At 38.8% G+C, this 14,688-nt stretch overlaps 1 protein-coding gene across 1 annotated transcript in view; it reads right to left on the bottom strand.

Moving 5' to 3' along the window:
* LOC119410970 (probable asparagine--tRNA ligase, mitochondrial) overlaps positions 1-12,077 on the bottom strand; it is a 23,605-nt gene extending 11,528 nt beyond the window's left edge. The window contains exon 1 of the mRNA XM_037677889.1: positions 11,997-12,077. Coding sequence (XP_037533817.1) covers positions 11,997-12,077 — 81 coding nt within the window. The remainder of the gene's footprint in view (positions 1-11,996) is intronic.
* Between the last annotated feature and the right edge of the window lie 2,611 nt (positions 12,078-14,688).

The raw sequence follows: 14,688 nt of genomic DNA, 5'->3' as shown, positions 1-14,688 counted from the left end.
ATAGATAGATAGATAGATAGATAGATAGATAGATAGATAGATAGATACTTTACCCCACAGACTGCAGGTAATTAATGATTTTTATTTCATTTATTTCTCCTCCAGGTCGACTCATCACTTTGTGAGAACTTTGCATTTTCTTTAAACTCATTTTAGAGTTTGCACTTCTGAAAATGACTTCTATTAATTCTGGGTCAAACTTGACAAGTTGCTGCTGAGTTGAGTGAGCTCTCTGTACACTTGAGACCCCCCCGCCCCCCCAAACCTCCACCTCCCCTCAGAAGATTGGCGATGAAGAGCAATACAGTCACTTCTCTGATTATGCTGTTGTTCTCATGTTGTGTCACATGACTGTGCTGCTTACTGTAAGGCTTTCCATGAGACATCTCAGCCCCAAATCAATATTTTTAATCAATCTCTTACATTTATGTACAGTAATCTTTATATTCTTATTTCTGGAAGGTATTTTTTTTTTATCACCTGCTACTACGAGTATGGTGGCAATAATTATTTTCATTGCCTGTGTTTGTTTGTCTGTTAGCAAAATGTCTCGTGAACCATTGGATGGATTTGGATAAAATTGCACGTCTTCAAATGATGAACTTTAGGAATTAAGCCATTTAAAGATGGCCACCACAGGTAAGCAAACTAACAAAACAGCTATAACTCAGCTGATTACATGTGTAGCTAAAGTTTGGTGTGGTGGGAGCTGAGCGATTTGCGCATTTTCATATTTAAAATTAAATTTTAAAGACAATTATTGATGTAAAAGGGCACAGACTGGAACGTTTCATCATTCATCCCTAAAATGTTTCTTCAAACAAACAGCTGAACTGTTCCTTTCCCATTTTTTTTAAGGAAGTCAAACAAATAACCCTCATACGAGAATACATGATGAAACATAACAGAGTACTTCATCATTAAGTGTTATCCTCCCATTCACACTTACTGATTGTTTTTACAGCAGCATCCCTTTCCAGTGCTGGCTTAGAGACTAAAGCATGGGCTCTGCTTTTCCTTAATCCTCATTACGGAACAATTGCAGAAATGAGAGAAAATGGTAAACCCTAATTATCCTTGAGTCTAATTAAATCCAGGTCTGACACGGCACAGCTAGGTTTAGTGGTGGAGTTCCCTCTGTAATGCAAGGATAATGACATATTAAAGCTACAGCGATACTCTGTTTAAGAAACAGCTTTATCTGAGGAGTTGCTTGTTTCTATATTTATTTTGTCTGTTTTATGTTACAATTGTGATTTTTTTTTAAAAATTTTATTTTACTTGTAGGTGTTCATTTTGGTTTCAAAAACAAAATCACCTTCATCAAAGTTCATGCTCAATAATCCAGGTTAAACAATCTGCTTGTGGGATTGAGTTTGGTTGTGGCTTCTCGGATTGATGAAGTCCTTTGGATGAAGGACAAAACATCTCTACAACAACAACAAAATGAAACCGCCCAGTTGACCTGACTGAACTTTATTGGATTTTCCACCTGGATTACTGAGGATGAACTTTGATGTTTTGAACCACTTTGGCTTTGGTTGCCTCAGAGGAGTCGAAGGGGTAGAGGGTGAGCTCCAGAAACCATCTTATCACCAGCAAACAGGTGTGTTACTTGTTTTGTGCCTGAGATTGTTTGTGGTTCCTCAGATTGATGAAGTCCTTTGGATGAAGGATGAAACGTCTCAACAAAAATAAAAAAGAAACCGTCAGAGGACCTGACTGAACTTTGTTGAAATCTTCACCTTCACTTGAAATCTTTCAGGACATGTTTTGCTTCCCTGAGTACGTTTGCTCTCTACACCACTGCCAGCAAATTTAGTCATTTTTGCTTTTTATTATTTTTTATTTTTCATTTTTGATCTTCAAAGATTTTTTTTTTCATAAAATTACATTCAAGATCCACCATTCCTATAATAAATGTAAACTGCCCACACTGCCTTTCATGCCAAACTTTAAGAAATGACAGCGTTGTAGTCATTTTGATCAAAGCTTGAAAAAATAACCAAGTCGCACAGAATCTGTGTTGGACACAACTCTCAGCTACAACCACCATGTTTGTTCAATATTTGTAAAATTAACTGAATTAAAGCCATTGTTGCGTTTTCTACAGTCACTTGACTGTAGCTCCTAAAGTGAATCAGTTGTAGATATTCTTCCAATGGTTACTTTCTAAAACCTTCTTGTGGTTAATGAGATATTTTGCCAACAGACACACGAACACGCACATGCACCCATAGACATGAGCAACAAAACATTGTGGCCGCCTTGACCTTTAGGCAGGAAAGTATAATAAAGATATTCGGCACATCCATGCTCCTAGAGGAAACTAGTAAAACCATCTAAATAGACCAGTGGCTCCCATAAACCTTTGTTTAAAATGCTACATCCCTTTTTGCTTACGGTGTGCAACACTTTTATAATCTGTTCTATAGAATAGTTTGACATTTACAGCTAAATGGGGAGCCTTTGGGCCACATTCTGCACTCCACACTGAGGACTTTTTTTGTTCAACAAGCACTTTGTTTTCCAGGACAAACACAATGTCCCATTACAACAGAACCAGGAAAATAATCACAAACTGACTAGCAAACTACAAATGAGCCAGCGAGGCAGAGCCTTTGTTCTTTCCTTTTAACACCCGCCAGTGAAAGGCAAAGATAGATGATAATACCTTTACCCATCTGTGTTTGTCTGTGTGTGTCTGCCATCAGAGTGTTTTATGAAGCACTGGACAAATTTGATTAAAAACTGCACAAAGTAGTTATTATATAAACAACTACCATTCAATTAAGTCCAATAAGTTTATTTATATAGCGCCAAGTCACAACAGAAGTCGTCTCAGGACACTGAACAGAAACATTCCTATACAAAAAAAGCAAGTTAATAACATTAGTAATCTGAGGAGCAGACTGCTTTGAGTCTAACTTCATTGCAAACTCTCATCTTGAGCAAGCATGAAGGCGACAGTGGAAAGGAAAAACTCCTTCATGAGGAAGCCTTTAGCAGAACCAGGCTCAGGACAAGCGGACATCTGCTTCGACCGACTGGGTTTGAGAGGAACAGGAAGGAGGAACAGATACACAATGGCAGGTTGAGAATCACAGACAGAAATACTTTGTAGTATCAAATGAAAAGTATTCAATTAAGGAAATTAGGTCAGTTTGTCCTCCAGTACTCTAAGTCTATAGCAGCATAACAAGCCAACCCTAACTGTAGGAGTTATCAAAAAAGGAAAGTCTTAAAACTGGACAATGTGTCAGCCTCACGGACAGAAACTGGACGTTGGTTCTACAAGAGAGGAGCCTGATAACTGGAAGATCTTCCTCCCATTCTGCTTTTGGAAACTCTAGGAACCGCAAGTAAGCCTACAGTTTGAGAGCGAAGTGCTCTGTTAGGAAAATATGGAACAATAAGACCTCTAATATATGATGGAGCTAGGTTGTTGAGAGCTTTGTAGGTTAGAAGTGAATGCCATTACAACTGATTACCATTTGGCATCAGTCCAATTGAAGATGGCAAATCTATCCCAGTAGCATTAGACAACAAAAATGGCTAGAGCTCAAGTCACTTTTACAGATATGAAGTTAAAATTTGATGTGGTGGTAGCTAAGAGTTATCCTCAATACATGCATTAAGCATGACATTTAGCAATTTTGCATAAGATCCAGCATAAATATATTTTTAAGGTTTGACTGAAAAAGCTAACAACTTCAAGGAATTAGGCCTTAAATTTTACTTGTATAAAGGGCTTAATTTGAGCTGGATCCTGCCGGAACAGGATCCGTGAACTCTCTTATTTTGACAGGATGTGTTCCACTAACTGTTTGCTTGGATCCGGTAACAATCAGGCTTACTGATTATAAAGTTATGACCGAATATGACTGCCTTAAACAAATAAAACTTATATTGGATATGTAAACTGAAAATAATGGCATAAACACTCATTTTAAACACAACAACCATACAAGCAAGTGGGGAGGCTAGGATGCTTGACAGAAGCAGAGTGTTTACATATGTAGGTAAAAGTAGATGTTTAACAACCCATTAAAATAAACCAAAATGCAGGAAATCACATCTACTTTATTCATAATTTTCTGGGGGAGGACCCCCAGACTCCTCCCCAGTCGACCCACCAATTATTTATGTTCAGGCATCGATGGGTTTAAAAATTAAGCCCTGCTTGTATAGTAGAATTCCTTCCCAGCCATATATGTGCGTTTCCCTCACCCACATTTTTATTTACATCCCCTGTTCAAGCGCATGGGATCAAACAATAAAGTCTCACTGCTGTGAGCAAAGCATTATTGCATTATATAACAGGGCTTGCTGATTAGCCTTGGCACACACAATGCTTTAATACGGAACAGGTTTGGTTTGACATCAACTCTTCTGCAGGTAAGTAAGTCACACAGATGTACATTTAATCACAAAGGTCAGGGAGCCAAATTAAATCGTGTGATACACTTCGATGTCTTTGCCGCAGGCTGTTTGAAGTCAGATGATGTGTGTTGTAACACTTGTGCTCACACTGAACAGTGTGTCCTGCATGTCCCTGCTCTGGAGATCAGGCAAAAATGTATTTCAGTAGATCAAAATGGAAAGTGGTCTCCTCCTCTGGCTACTTCCTTCCCAGCGTATGCACAATCATAAATCGATGACTAATTACTCGAGGTTCTCCAGACACAGCAGCTAGTCTCTAATTAGCAAAACAATGAGTGGTAATGTCTTGGGCTTCCATGTGGGCTTCTGAGTTCCACTCACTGCATCATTGTGGAAATGTGGCTATTCAACCGAACTGTTTTCTATTTTTCAAGTGCATTTATGGAAAAGAAGGGCCTGAGCCCAGATGTTGTTAATAATTATCGCAGTTCCACTCTGCCTGAACTATCCATCAAAACAAAGGAGCCGTCACTTCGCATCCACTGCAGGCTACAGTGCATTACTGAAGAGGTGGGAATGTTTCTGAGGAGAATGACAAACGAGCAACCTAAAGCAACTGAAGGGGATTTGAAGGAGAGAGAAAAAAAAAGATTTAAAATTTTCTCTGCAGGGGCAAAACACTGTCCTCCAGCTGCTCCTGTTTCTTTTAGTTATTTATTTTATGTATTCTTCAAGTCAACCCCCCCATCCGTTCACCTTTGTTGAAGAGAATAAAACATGTTTTATGACATTTATTTCATAAAACAAAACCCATGGTATGACCCGTGAGACATAGCTGCATTGCTCACAAAACACACCATGAATAATAAAAATAATATTATTACTATTATTATTATTTTAAATTAATTAATTAATTAATTAATCTATTTTGGCTGGGCAGCACGGTGGCGCAACTGGTAGAGCTGCTGCCTCTCAGCGAGCAGGTCCTTGGTTCAAACCCCGGTCCAGGGGCCTTTCTGGGTGGAGTTTGCATGTTCTCTCCGTGCATGCGTGGGTTTTCTCCGGGTACTCCGGTTTACTCCCACAGTCCAAAAACATGCATGTTAGGCTGATTGGTAACTCTAAATTGTCCCTAGGTGTGAGTGAGAGAGTGAATGGTTGTTTGTCTCATTTGTCTCTATGTGGCCCTGTGATGGACTTGCGACCCGTCCAGGGTGTACCCCACCCCTCGCACAGTGATTGCTGGACATGGGCACCAGCGACCCCCGTGACCCAAAATGGAATAAGCGGGTAAAGAAAATGGATGGATGGATATTTTGGCTGCTCCCTTCTTCAGGGGTCACCACAGCGAACTAAGTCGCACAAAGACTTGCCAACTGTTTTTATGCCGGATGCCCTTCGAGTTACCACAGCCCTCTCTAGGGAGACTGGGGGTAGCAGATGATGGGGGTTAAGGGCCTTGCTCAAGGGCCCAGAGTGGGGCAAATGAGGGTGGAGACAGGTGTGGGAGTTTCACCTTTCCCACCCACAGTTTGATGTTGTCGGTGCGGGTGGTTGACCCGGCAACCGTACGATCATATGCCCACCTTCTCTAACCTCTGCGCTACAACTCCTCCATTATTATTATTACTATTGATATTATTATTATTATTACTATTACTATTGTATTGTTTTTGTTGTTGTGTTTTAAAGGCACTAGATGATTTTACTTAACAACAAACCAATGAAAAGTTAGTTGATTATTAATCATTTTCTTTTAGATATTGTCTTCTTCTCAGATTGCATTGTCTGACCGTGTCTGTATAAAAGCCGTTGGAAGTACTTAAACTGTACTTGTCAAATCTGAGTACTGAGCATCTGAGTACTATTATTTAATTTTATTTTTTTCACAAGAGCTCAACATCAGACAAAAAATACGTGATATTCTACGGTAACGTTTCAGGAAAAACAGGCCAAGCATTATTTAAAATAATATCATCTACCATCCAGTCATACTCAATCTTGTGCAATCATGTTACCCTCAGAGTATGGGTTGGGAATGACTCTCAGCTACAACTACATCAAACTGTAGCTTGACAAATGTAAAATAGACCGACTTAAAGCCTTTTCTGTTTTGGCTAATGTTACATAGATGTAGAATTGATCATCTTGAATTGGACTGACTCCAAAAGTTAATCAGCTGTAGATGATCTAATGATTACCTTCTGCATGTTTCATTCAAATCTGTCCAGTGGTTCATGAGATATTCTGGTCTGAGTCTGGTCTGATAATCAGACAGACACACAGACAAAGACAAAATCACTATCATCCGTCTTTGCCATCGGATGACATAAATACAGTAGATGTTCTGTACAATCAAGACTGTGGGAAGCTGGGGTGTGGAGCGTGCTGCAGCCTTGCCTTGGTGGAGGCAGAATAACATACCATACTTTTCGGACTATACGGCACACTTAAAATCCTTTAATTTTCCCCAAAATCGACAGTGAGCCTTATAATCCGGTGCGCCTTATAGTCCGAAAAATATGGTGCAGGTCCAAACAAAAGATTCAACTTGTCTGCTGGCCTCCTTACACAGAGAACTTTACTAATTGGCTTTTCTACGTGAATGCTCCTGTTAAGTGCCCTGAGACAACTTTGTTGTGATTTGGAGCTGTATAAATCAACTGAATTGAATTGAAATCTTAAAATAAAAGCAAAATGTTCAGCAAAAGCTATTAACAGTGGAAACATAAGAGTAGCTTCAAATTACAAGTAGCAAAAAGGCTAGCTAAAAGGTGCAGGACAGCAGGTAAGAACTAAAAGTAGCAATAAATAAATAAATATAATAAACAGAGCTCAAGCAAATGTCTAAGAGAATTGTGTTTTTGAATAAAGTTGCATCCTGGGAACAATCAAAAAAGTTTGTGAAGAGTTGTCAATATAATAATTATTACACGAAAAAGCTAAAACTGCAGTTTGAACACTAAATAATTAAAAACTTTTTTTTTTTTTACAATAGTCTGTATTTAAATTGTATTATCGTTTTAGTTATGGTAGAAAATGAGACAGCACCTAACTGTTGACTATTAGTAGTCATCCTAGAAAACTTAATAAGGCCTCATTTTAATGGTTATAAAAAGTCACATGATCAGTTGTCCTAAACCATTAAGCCTTTTCTAACCTTTCTCTGCAGCTGAACGCTTCCAGACATGTGCTGTTCTGTACGTTCGGATTCTTTGCTGTGGACAGATTTGACCTCGGGCATGATTAGCCTAATAAAAGCATTAGATATGCTGTCAATATGATTTGCATAATGTGCAAAGGCAGTTTTACTCCCAAGTGCGAGGGGTGTCCATGTGGCTTAAAAATGTTGCAATGACATTTTTTTTCTGGGTCCTTTGTTCACACCTGTCAGGGAGAAAATGTGATGGGGAACGGCAGCCACAGCTGTGGCTTTGGCCTCTGGTGAGTCCACTGAGCCCACCAAGGTCCTGTTAAAGACCAGTACATTAACCAGGAATACGCATACATTTCTGGAACACATGCTTTTTTCTCTTGTGTTGAAAGGAATAATGTTTTAGTGCATTAACTGAGGCATCTGGATTTAGATTGGCTCCAAATGGTAATGAGTTGTAGAGGTATATAAAAACAAAACAAAAACAAAACTGAATTTCTGGAATCCAACAAAGTTAAGTCAAGTCCTCTGGATGGTTTCTTTCTATTCTTTTTTTTTTTTTTTTTTTAAACGTTTCATCCTCCATCCAAAGGACTTCATCAGTTTTGAACCACTTTCCTCAGAGGAGTCGACAGGGGAGAGGGCGGACTCCAGAAACAACCTTATCACCTTCAAACTGGTTGGCCCATTATGTGAGTGTGCTGCTTATGGGACTGAGTTTGTTGTGGCTCCTCGGACTGATGAAGTCCTTTGGATGAAAGATTAAAAGTTTCAACAACCACAAAAAAAGAAACCATCCAGAGGACCTGACTTACTGTAACTTTGTTGGATTTTTTATCTGCATTATTGAGCATGAACCTTGAGAATTTCTGGAAGTTGCATTAAAATCCATCAAGTTCTTCAAAAGATATTTTGCTAACACACTGTTGACTCCAAATTATCAGTGGCAAAATAATAAACACAATTTCGTGCTTACCTACCAACCTTCACAATTTCGGCAAAACAGTCACGGGGCGTGACACCCAGATGTCCAGCATTTCACAAGTGCTGGCTTTATTTAAACTAAATGTTTTTGCTACAGTGTAGCAGCACCATGCACCTGGATAAGATGACTGGCTCATCAATATTCACAACTTTATCCTAAACTAAATTCATAACTGGCCTGGTCTGGCTTGGCTCTGCACAGGTGCATTAGTGTGCAAGCTCTAAAGACGTCATTCTTCTTCTTTTTTTTTTCTGCTGAGCAAACACAAAGATGCTTGAAATCTTAAAGCGTCGTGGCTATTGTCATAGAAGAGTGGATTTGTCCTGAAGATATCAAAAGTACATATACATGTAGTAAAACAAGCTGATGGTTTTGTCTGGTATGGAGCAGAGAGTGAACTTCAATGGGAGAAGGGGATTGCTTGAATGTGTGTGTTCTTGTAATGGTGGGGGTAATTTAAATGTCTACAAGTTTCAGTAAAAATGATTAATCCAATCTTTAGTTGATGTGGCCATCATTGGAAATTGGGTGTTGCCTGCTTGTTTACTAGATAAAGTTATAAGGTGCAAAGGCTATTCTGTTGCCTTCAGACTGTCCCTCCTGTACCTCCTAGTAGGTTTAAAGGTATGTTCTTATCGCTGATAATATGCAGCTTTGCCGGCGTGTAAAAGTGAAAGCTTTTTGTCGTTAATTTTATTCCAAACCTTTTTTTTTTACAATTTACCAGCTTTTTAGCTGGATATGAAGGATTTGCTTCAAATGAATTCCAGATTTAACAGTCATTAGGCTTTAATTTGGCATCTTAAAATAACTCACTTAAGAGAGGATATGAGAGTTTTTTGTTTGTTTGATATGAGCGAAATTCTGGTCAATTCATATAAAGTACAGCAATATATAAAGTACTAAAATTATGTTCAGATATAACCCTAACCCAACCCTAACTTTAAAAATCTGTGATATCAACCTACTGAGTCCGCTAGGAGGTAGAGGAGGGAAAGTCTATGGGGATGATAACAACTGATAACGTCCATTTAATGGGCGATAACATTCAAAGCGGGTGAAAAAACACAAAAACAAAGGAAAGGTAATACAATTTTCAAGTGCAATCTCAGATAAAGTTCAGCTTAAAGGCTAGTTGTCATTGCTCTACTTTTTAATAAAACTATAATACACTGATTTGGTTGTTTTATCAAGAATTTAGATAAACGCACTTAAAATGGCTTTATGTGTACTTTCAAGGAGATTATTTCCAGATATCATGAGGTGGCATGCCTCCACTCAACCCGCTGCCATCAGAATATGTTGGCAGGTATGACAATCATGCACAAGCATTTACCTCTCAAAATATCTGTTGGGGAGTCACCTCTGCTACTACCACATCAAATATGAACTCAGTGTTGGTATGATTGGCTGAGGCAGGCTGTGGCAGCCATCTTGGATCATGTTCACCACAAAATCTATTCAGTTGTAGTTGAATAATAATTACTTTCTGTTGAGTTTTAGTCAAATTTGTCTAAGGGTTCACAACATATTTGATTAACGGACAGACTCACTAACACATACTTTGGTAAAAACATCATCATCCACCTTCATTCATTGGCAGGCGATCAAAACACAAGGGTCATCATTCACATTTCAAGATAAGTTTGTCGACTGACTTTTTAGGACACGCAAATGAGCTTAATTCAATCCTGTATTTTTTGTTACAGATGTCAACAGGTTAACACAACTTTTAGTTATGTTTGGCCTCAGTAAGAACTCCCTCCCCCACCACACACACACTTACAAAGGCCAGCCTTAGCACAACCTTACTTCACAGATTATTGACAACCTCTGTGACGTTCATGTCAGTAACAATCACTTCAACGCTGAAAACCATGTAATGAGTTCATTATGGCACAGAGGTCAAAACTGTCACATTATGTTGCCTTAAATACGAGCAGTGCGTGCTTTCTCACAAGCCTTGTAAGTCTCGTTTTTTACGTTTAGTTGCTTGGGATGGGGAGATAATGCTTCTGAAATTACAAGCACACATTACAGAGCAGAGTAAGGTGTGGGTAATACACATTTTCCATTTTCCCTTTGCAGGTCAGTTTGTCTGTGAGGCAACACTGGCCTTTGTATGACCTGTAGAAATATGACACTTTGAAAACCATCACGTCGGGTTTCATTTCCTGAGCTTAGGCTATACGGAGTGCGTCGGTGGCTGCTGTGTTCTGTCATCATGTTGGGCATCCAAATGAGACCTGAACCTTGAGGAAAATTCTCCCTCCCATCTTTATGCCCAGTTGGTTTACCATCCCTTGGCCCATTAGCTTTTACGATTGGTCCGACATTTGCATAACTGTTGGAGAAGGGAACAGTGAACCAGGGAGATTAAAGACAGAATCTAAAGGTGGTCACATCAACACGGGCAAATGGAGTTTTTTTTTTTTTAAAGCCCACGCAGCAAAAATGGACTTTCATTTCAACCAGCTATTTTCTAGGTGTTGGAGAAAACTTAACAAGTGGAGCCAGTTATGCCAAGATGTTCCTTTTCCTAAATGACCTTTCTGATCTTTGAGGAAATAAATGTTTTGTGTTTACAGGGAGACTGATAAAAAAAACAGGAAACAGCAGGTGTTTTATTCCAGCGGTTATTTACTGACTTTGACGGATGGTTAAGTCTCAGCGGGAAGCAACATTTTGCTTATTTCAACACCTAAAACCTCTCTGTATTTATCCGACACTCAGGCTCAGAGTTATCAGCAAGAGAAAACATATGAGGTGTAAAAGCAATGTGACGATACCTCTTCACATCTACAGTAATCCACAAAAAGTAATGAGAAACAGCTCATGCATGATGTTTGGAGAGCGGTTTGCCTTTTACTGCGGAACATGAAATCAGCCTAAAGCTGGATTTTCTTCTTTCTTCCTGCATAAAGAACATTTCTGGAAAGGGCTTATTTCTGATTGTAATTGTTGCTGTTAAATTAATCAAAATCAGACTTTGTCTGCATTAAATGCATAGCCGTCAGGCTTTAGGATACATCACAGTTTCCATTATTTCACATAAAAAGAGTCAAGCACATGACCAACATGACAATTTTTTTCAGATTATTGCAACACTTTGTTTGTTCCAATTCTTGATAACAATCCCATTTATTGCTTCACTGAAAGGGAATGTGGAAACTTTTTCAGTGACCTACAGAAATAAAAGCCACACAGTGATAGAAAATAGTTTCATGTGCAATCTTGCTGCACCATTTTGTTATTCAATGGAAAAAAAAATCAAACTCAGCTTTGGTTCAAGGTTCTTTACTGTCATTCACATCACATGTGGTACATAAGGTGGAATGAAATTGTGTACCCAATGTCCCAGTTATACCCAAAAATAGCAAAAATATAAAATATTTTTAAAAGTGGACTGGTTGCGCAAATTCCAATGCAAACCCATGTAGCTCATTCAGGCTGAGCGTGATCAGGCCTCTCTACCCATGAAGCCTGGTCACCAGTCACTTTTACTGACAAGTCCCTCTCCAGGCCTGGCTCCAGGATGGGGCCCTGATACTTCATGTCTGAGCAAGGAAGATGTAACATCAGCCTGTCTTCTGTCTATTTGTGCATCATGAGTCACTCTTTGTCTGTTCTGTCACCTAGGACCAATCTACCTTGGGAGACCCAATTAGGGGCAATTGCCCCTGATAGCGATGGTGATGAAAGTTGATACCTTTTCACAAAAATCCAAAACACATCCGATGTGACTGGGCAAAAAGCTCTGACTTTAAATGTCACTCCCATAAACATCTTCCAAAAACCATGGGTTTTGTCAACAAGTATGTTGGTGAAATCCAGTCTGGTTTTATTGTGTTTTTCTGCCAATAGTGGAGCCCTCGTCCATTGAGCTGATTATCAAATGTGACGGTGCAATTATAAGTGGCATACTGTAACTTTGGTGTTCAACTGAAATGTTTTTTTTTTCCTTGTCTCTCGGTGTAGTGTTGCCTCTTGCATCTATGGCCTGAGCATTGCTTGAAGATGGACTTGTAGCATTTTAACATGAACATCTATAATCATTCTAAGCTCCACAGATGGCTCTCAGCTTTGCTTTCTCTGGTCCATGTGGTGCACCTAACAACACCAAAGTACCCAGTGGCTGTTTGTTACCTTTAAATAGGCTGAATGACCTTAATTAGCATTTGTGATATTAATTAAGGTCAAACTGTTTGAAACATGGCGTTATTGCAAAAAATAATTGTCTCTATAAAACCCCAACCAATCTATTTTCTAAGGGAGTTTTTCCTTTCCACTGTTGCCATTGTGCTTGCTCAGGATGGGAGACTGCGACAAAGTGAAGATTCAATGAGTCTGCTGGCTTCCTTAGATAGAGAACTTTTTTTTCTCAGTTATTTTGTTTCACATTCTAAAAGGTATGTATATTTTTTTTTCTGCATTTTTAAACTAAAAATTCTAATTTTGTCATTAGATCATATTGCATCCTCCTTTTCCTGAGGTTGATGTGATGGTATTGTCATTATGGTTTTACTGTGCTTGATGACATTTTGCCTTCATGCAGCGAACTCATCCAGCACAGGTTCATTGTTAGAAGCTCTTTCCTTGAAAATAAATAAACAGGTCCTCTTTTCAGAGGCTTGTGCAGCTTCAGATAAAGGCGATCTCCAGGAAAATTACAGTTATGGATGGAACATTTCCTTTTGTGTAGTTGGGCTGGCTGAAGCAAACATCCAAATGTGAAACTTGTCTTTCACACAGGAAGATCGAATTTTTTTTTTTTTTTTTTTGCAGGCGGGCTCAAAATAATGTAAAGCAGGAAGAAGCAATTTGAAGAAAGTTGTCTGTTTTGGTAAAACGGGCCATTGTATTGCTCTTTCTTCGGAGCAGCTATGCCTGCAGCAAGCGTAAATATTCCAGTCTCCCTTGCTTCCACCACGTACTGGCAGCAAACTCCCAAACCTTCCTGCCTGCTAACAGGATTAGCCCCAGAGCTCCACTTGTTTCAACTGAGTTATCAAGTGAAAAAAAAAAAAAAACACCCTCCTGGTGGCTTTTGCAACATCAAAGCTTTGGTCTTTAATTTTGACAGGTTAATTAATGGTAAAGTTTTGCACAGCATCCCTTGAGGCTTCTTTGTTCAATAAATGTTAAGTACATTTACTGTTGTGATTTTTATTTATTTATTATTAATAGACTTTTATGAACTGGCGTTCAACCACATGCTCACTTTTTGAGAGAATTTGACAGTTTAAAACTCTTAACAGGTGGCATGTTTAGCTAAAGAACAGCGTGTGGTTCAATATTAAATAATCAGTCTGTGTCAAAATACTTATTCAAGTTTGTATGAAATGTGTTCCAAGGTGAGACAACCATCCTGCACAGGTTCTCTGTTAGAACCAAATATACTGCATGCATATTGTACCGGAGACAGAAATGAACAACGAAAAAGTCATCACATCCAAACAGTGAATGGTGTAAAAATAATATGCTATATCAAAACAAAAGGTGCCCTTAAGGAAAGGCTTATCACCTGCTACATTTCATGCCCATGTTTTAGATTAAGATGATGTATTAGGATAAATTAGAAAATAGCTGGGTGGCATGGTGGCTCAGTTGGTAAAGCTGCCACCTCTCAGTGAGAATGTCTCTGGTTCAAATCCTGGCCAGGGACCTTTCTGGGTGGAGTTTGCATGCTCTCTCCGTGCTTACGTGGGTTTTCTTCTGGTGCTCCAGTTTCCTCCCACAGACCAAAAACATGCATGTTAGGCTGATTGGTAACTAAATTGTGGGTGTGAGAGTGTGAATGGTTGTTTGTCTCATTTGTATTTTACATTATTAGTGTTTAGCGTATATCTTAGATCCTTCTATACCGTTTCTTTTTATACTTGACAATAGGAACTGAAGTTGTCCACCTTACTTTCTTTAAGAGGTTTTAAACATTTGATATTGCCATTTGCCAATAGAAACATCAAAGCAAATGTTCTTGTTTTTAGTATTTCACCGTTGTACAGCACCCTCATTTATTGTTTTATACACTACTCTTATTTTAACTGCATTTTAAATGTAGTTTATCGTTATTGTTGTCTGTACTTTGTTTGTTCTGTCTGGAACAGGTCATAAATGAGTCCTCATGGCTCAGTGAGACTAGCCTGTATAAATAAAGGTTGAATGA

This window comes from Nematolebias whitei, chromosome 6 (assembly GCF_014905685.2).
Source record: "Nematolebias whitei isolate Nwh7 chromosome 6, NemWhi1, whole genome shotgun sequence".
In the NCBI taxonomy this organism is placed as follows: domain Eukaryota; kingdom Metazoa; phylum Chordata; class Actinopteri; order Cyprinodontiformes; family Rivulidae; genus Nematolebias; species Nematolebias whitei.
This window is presented reverse-complemented; position numbering and strand designations above follow the sequence as displayed.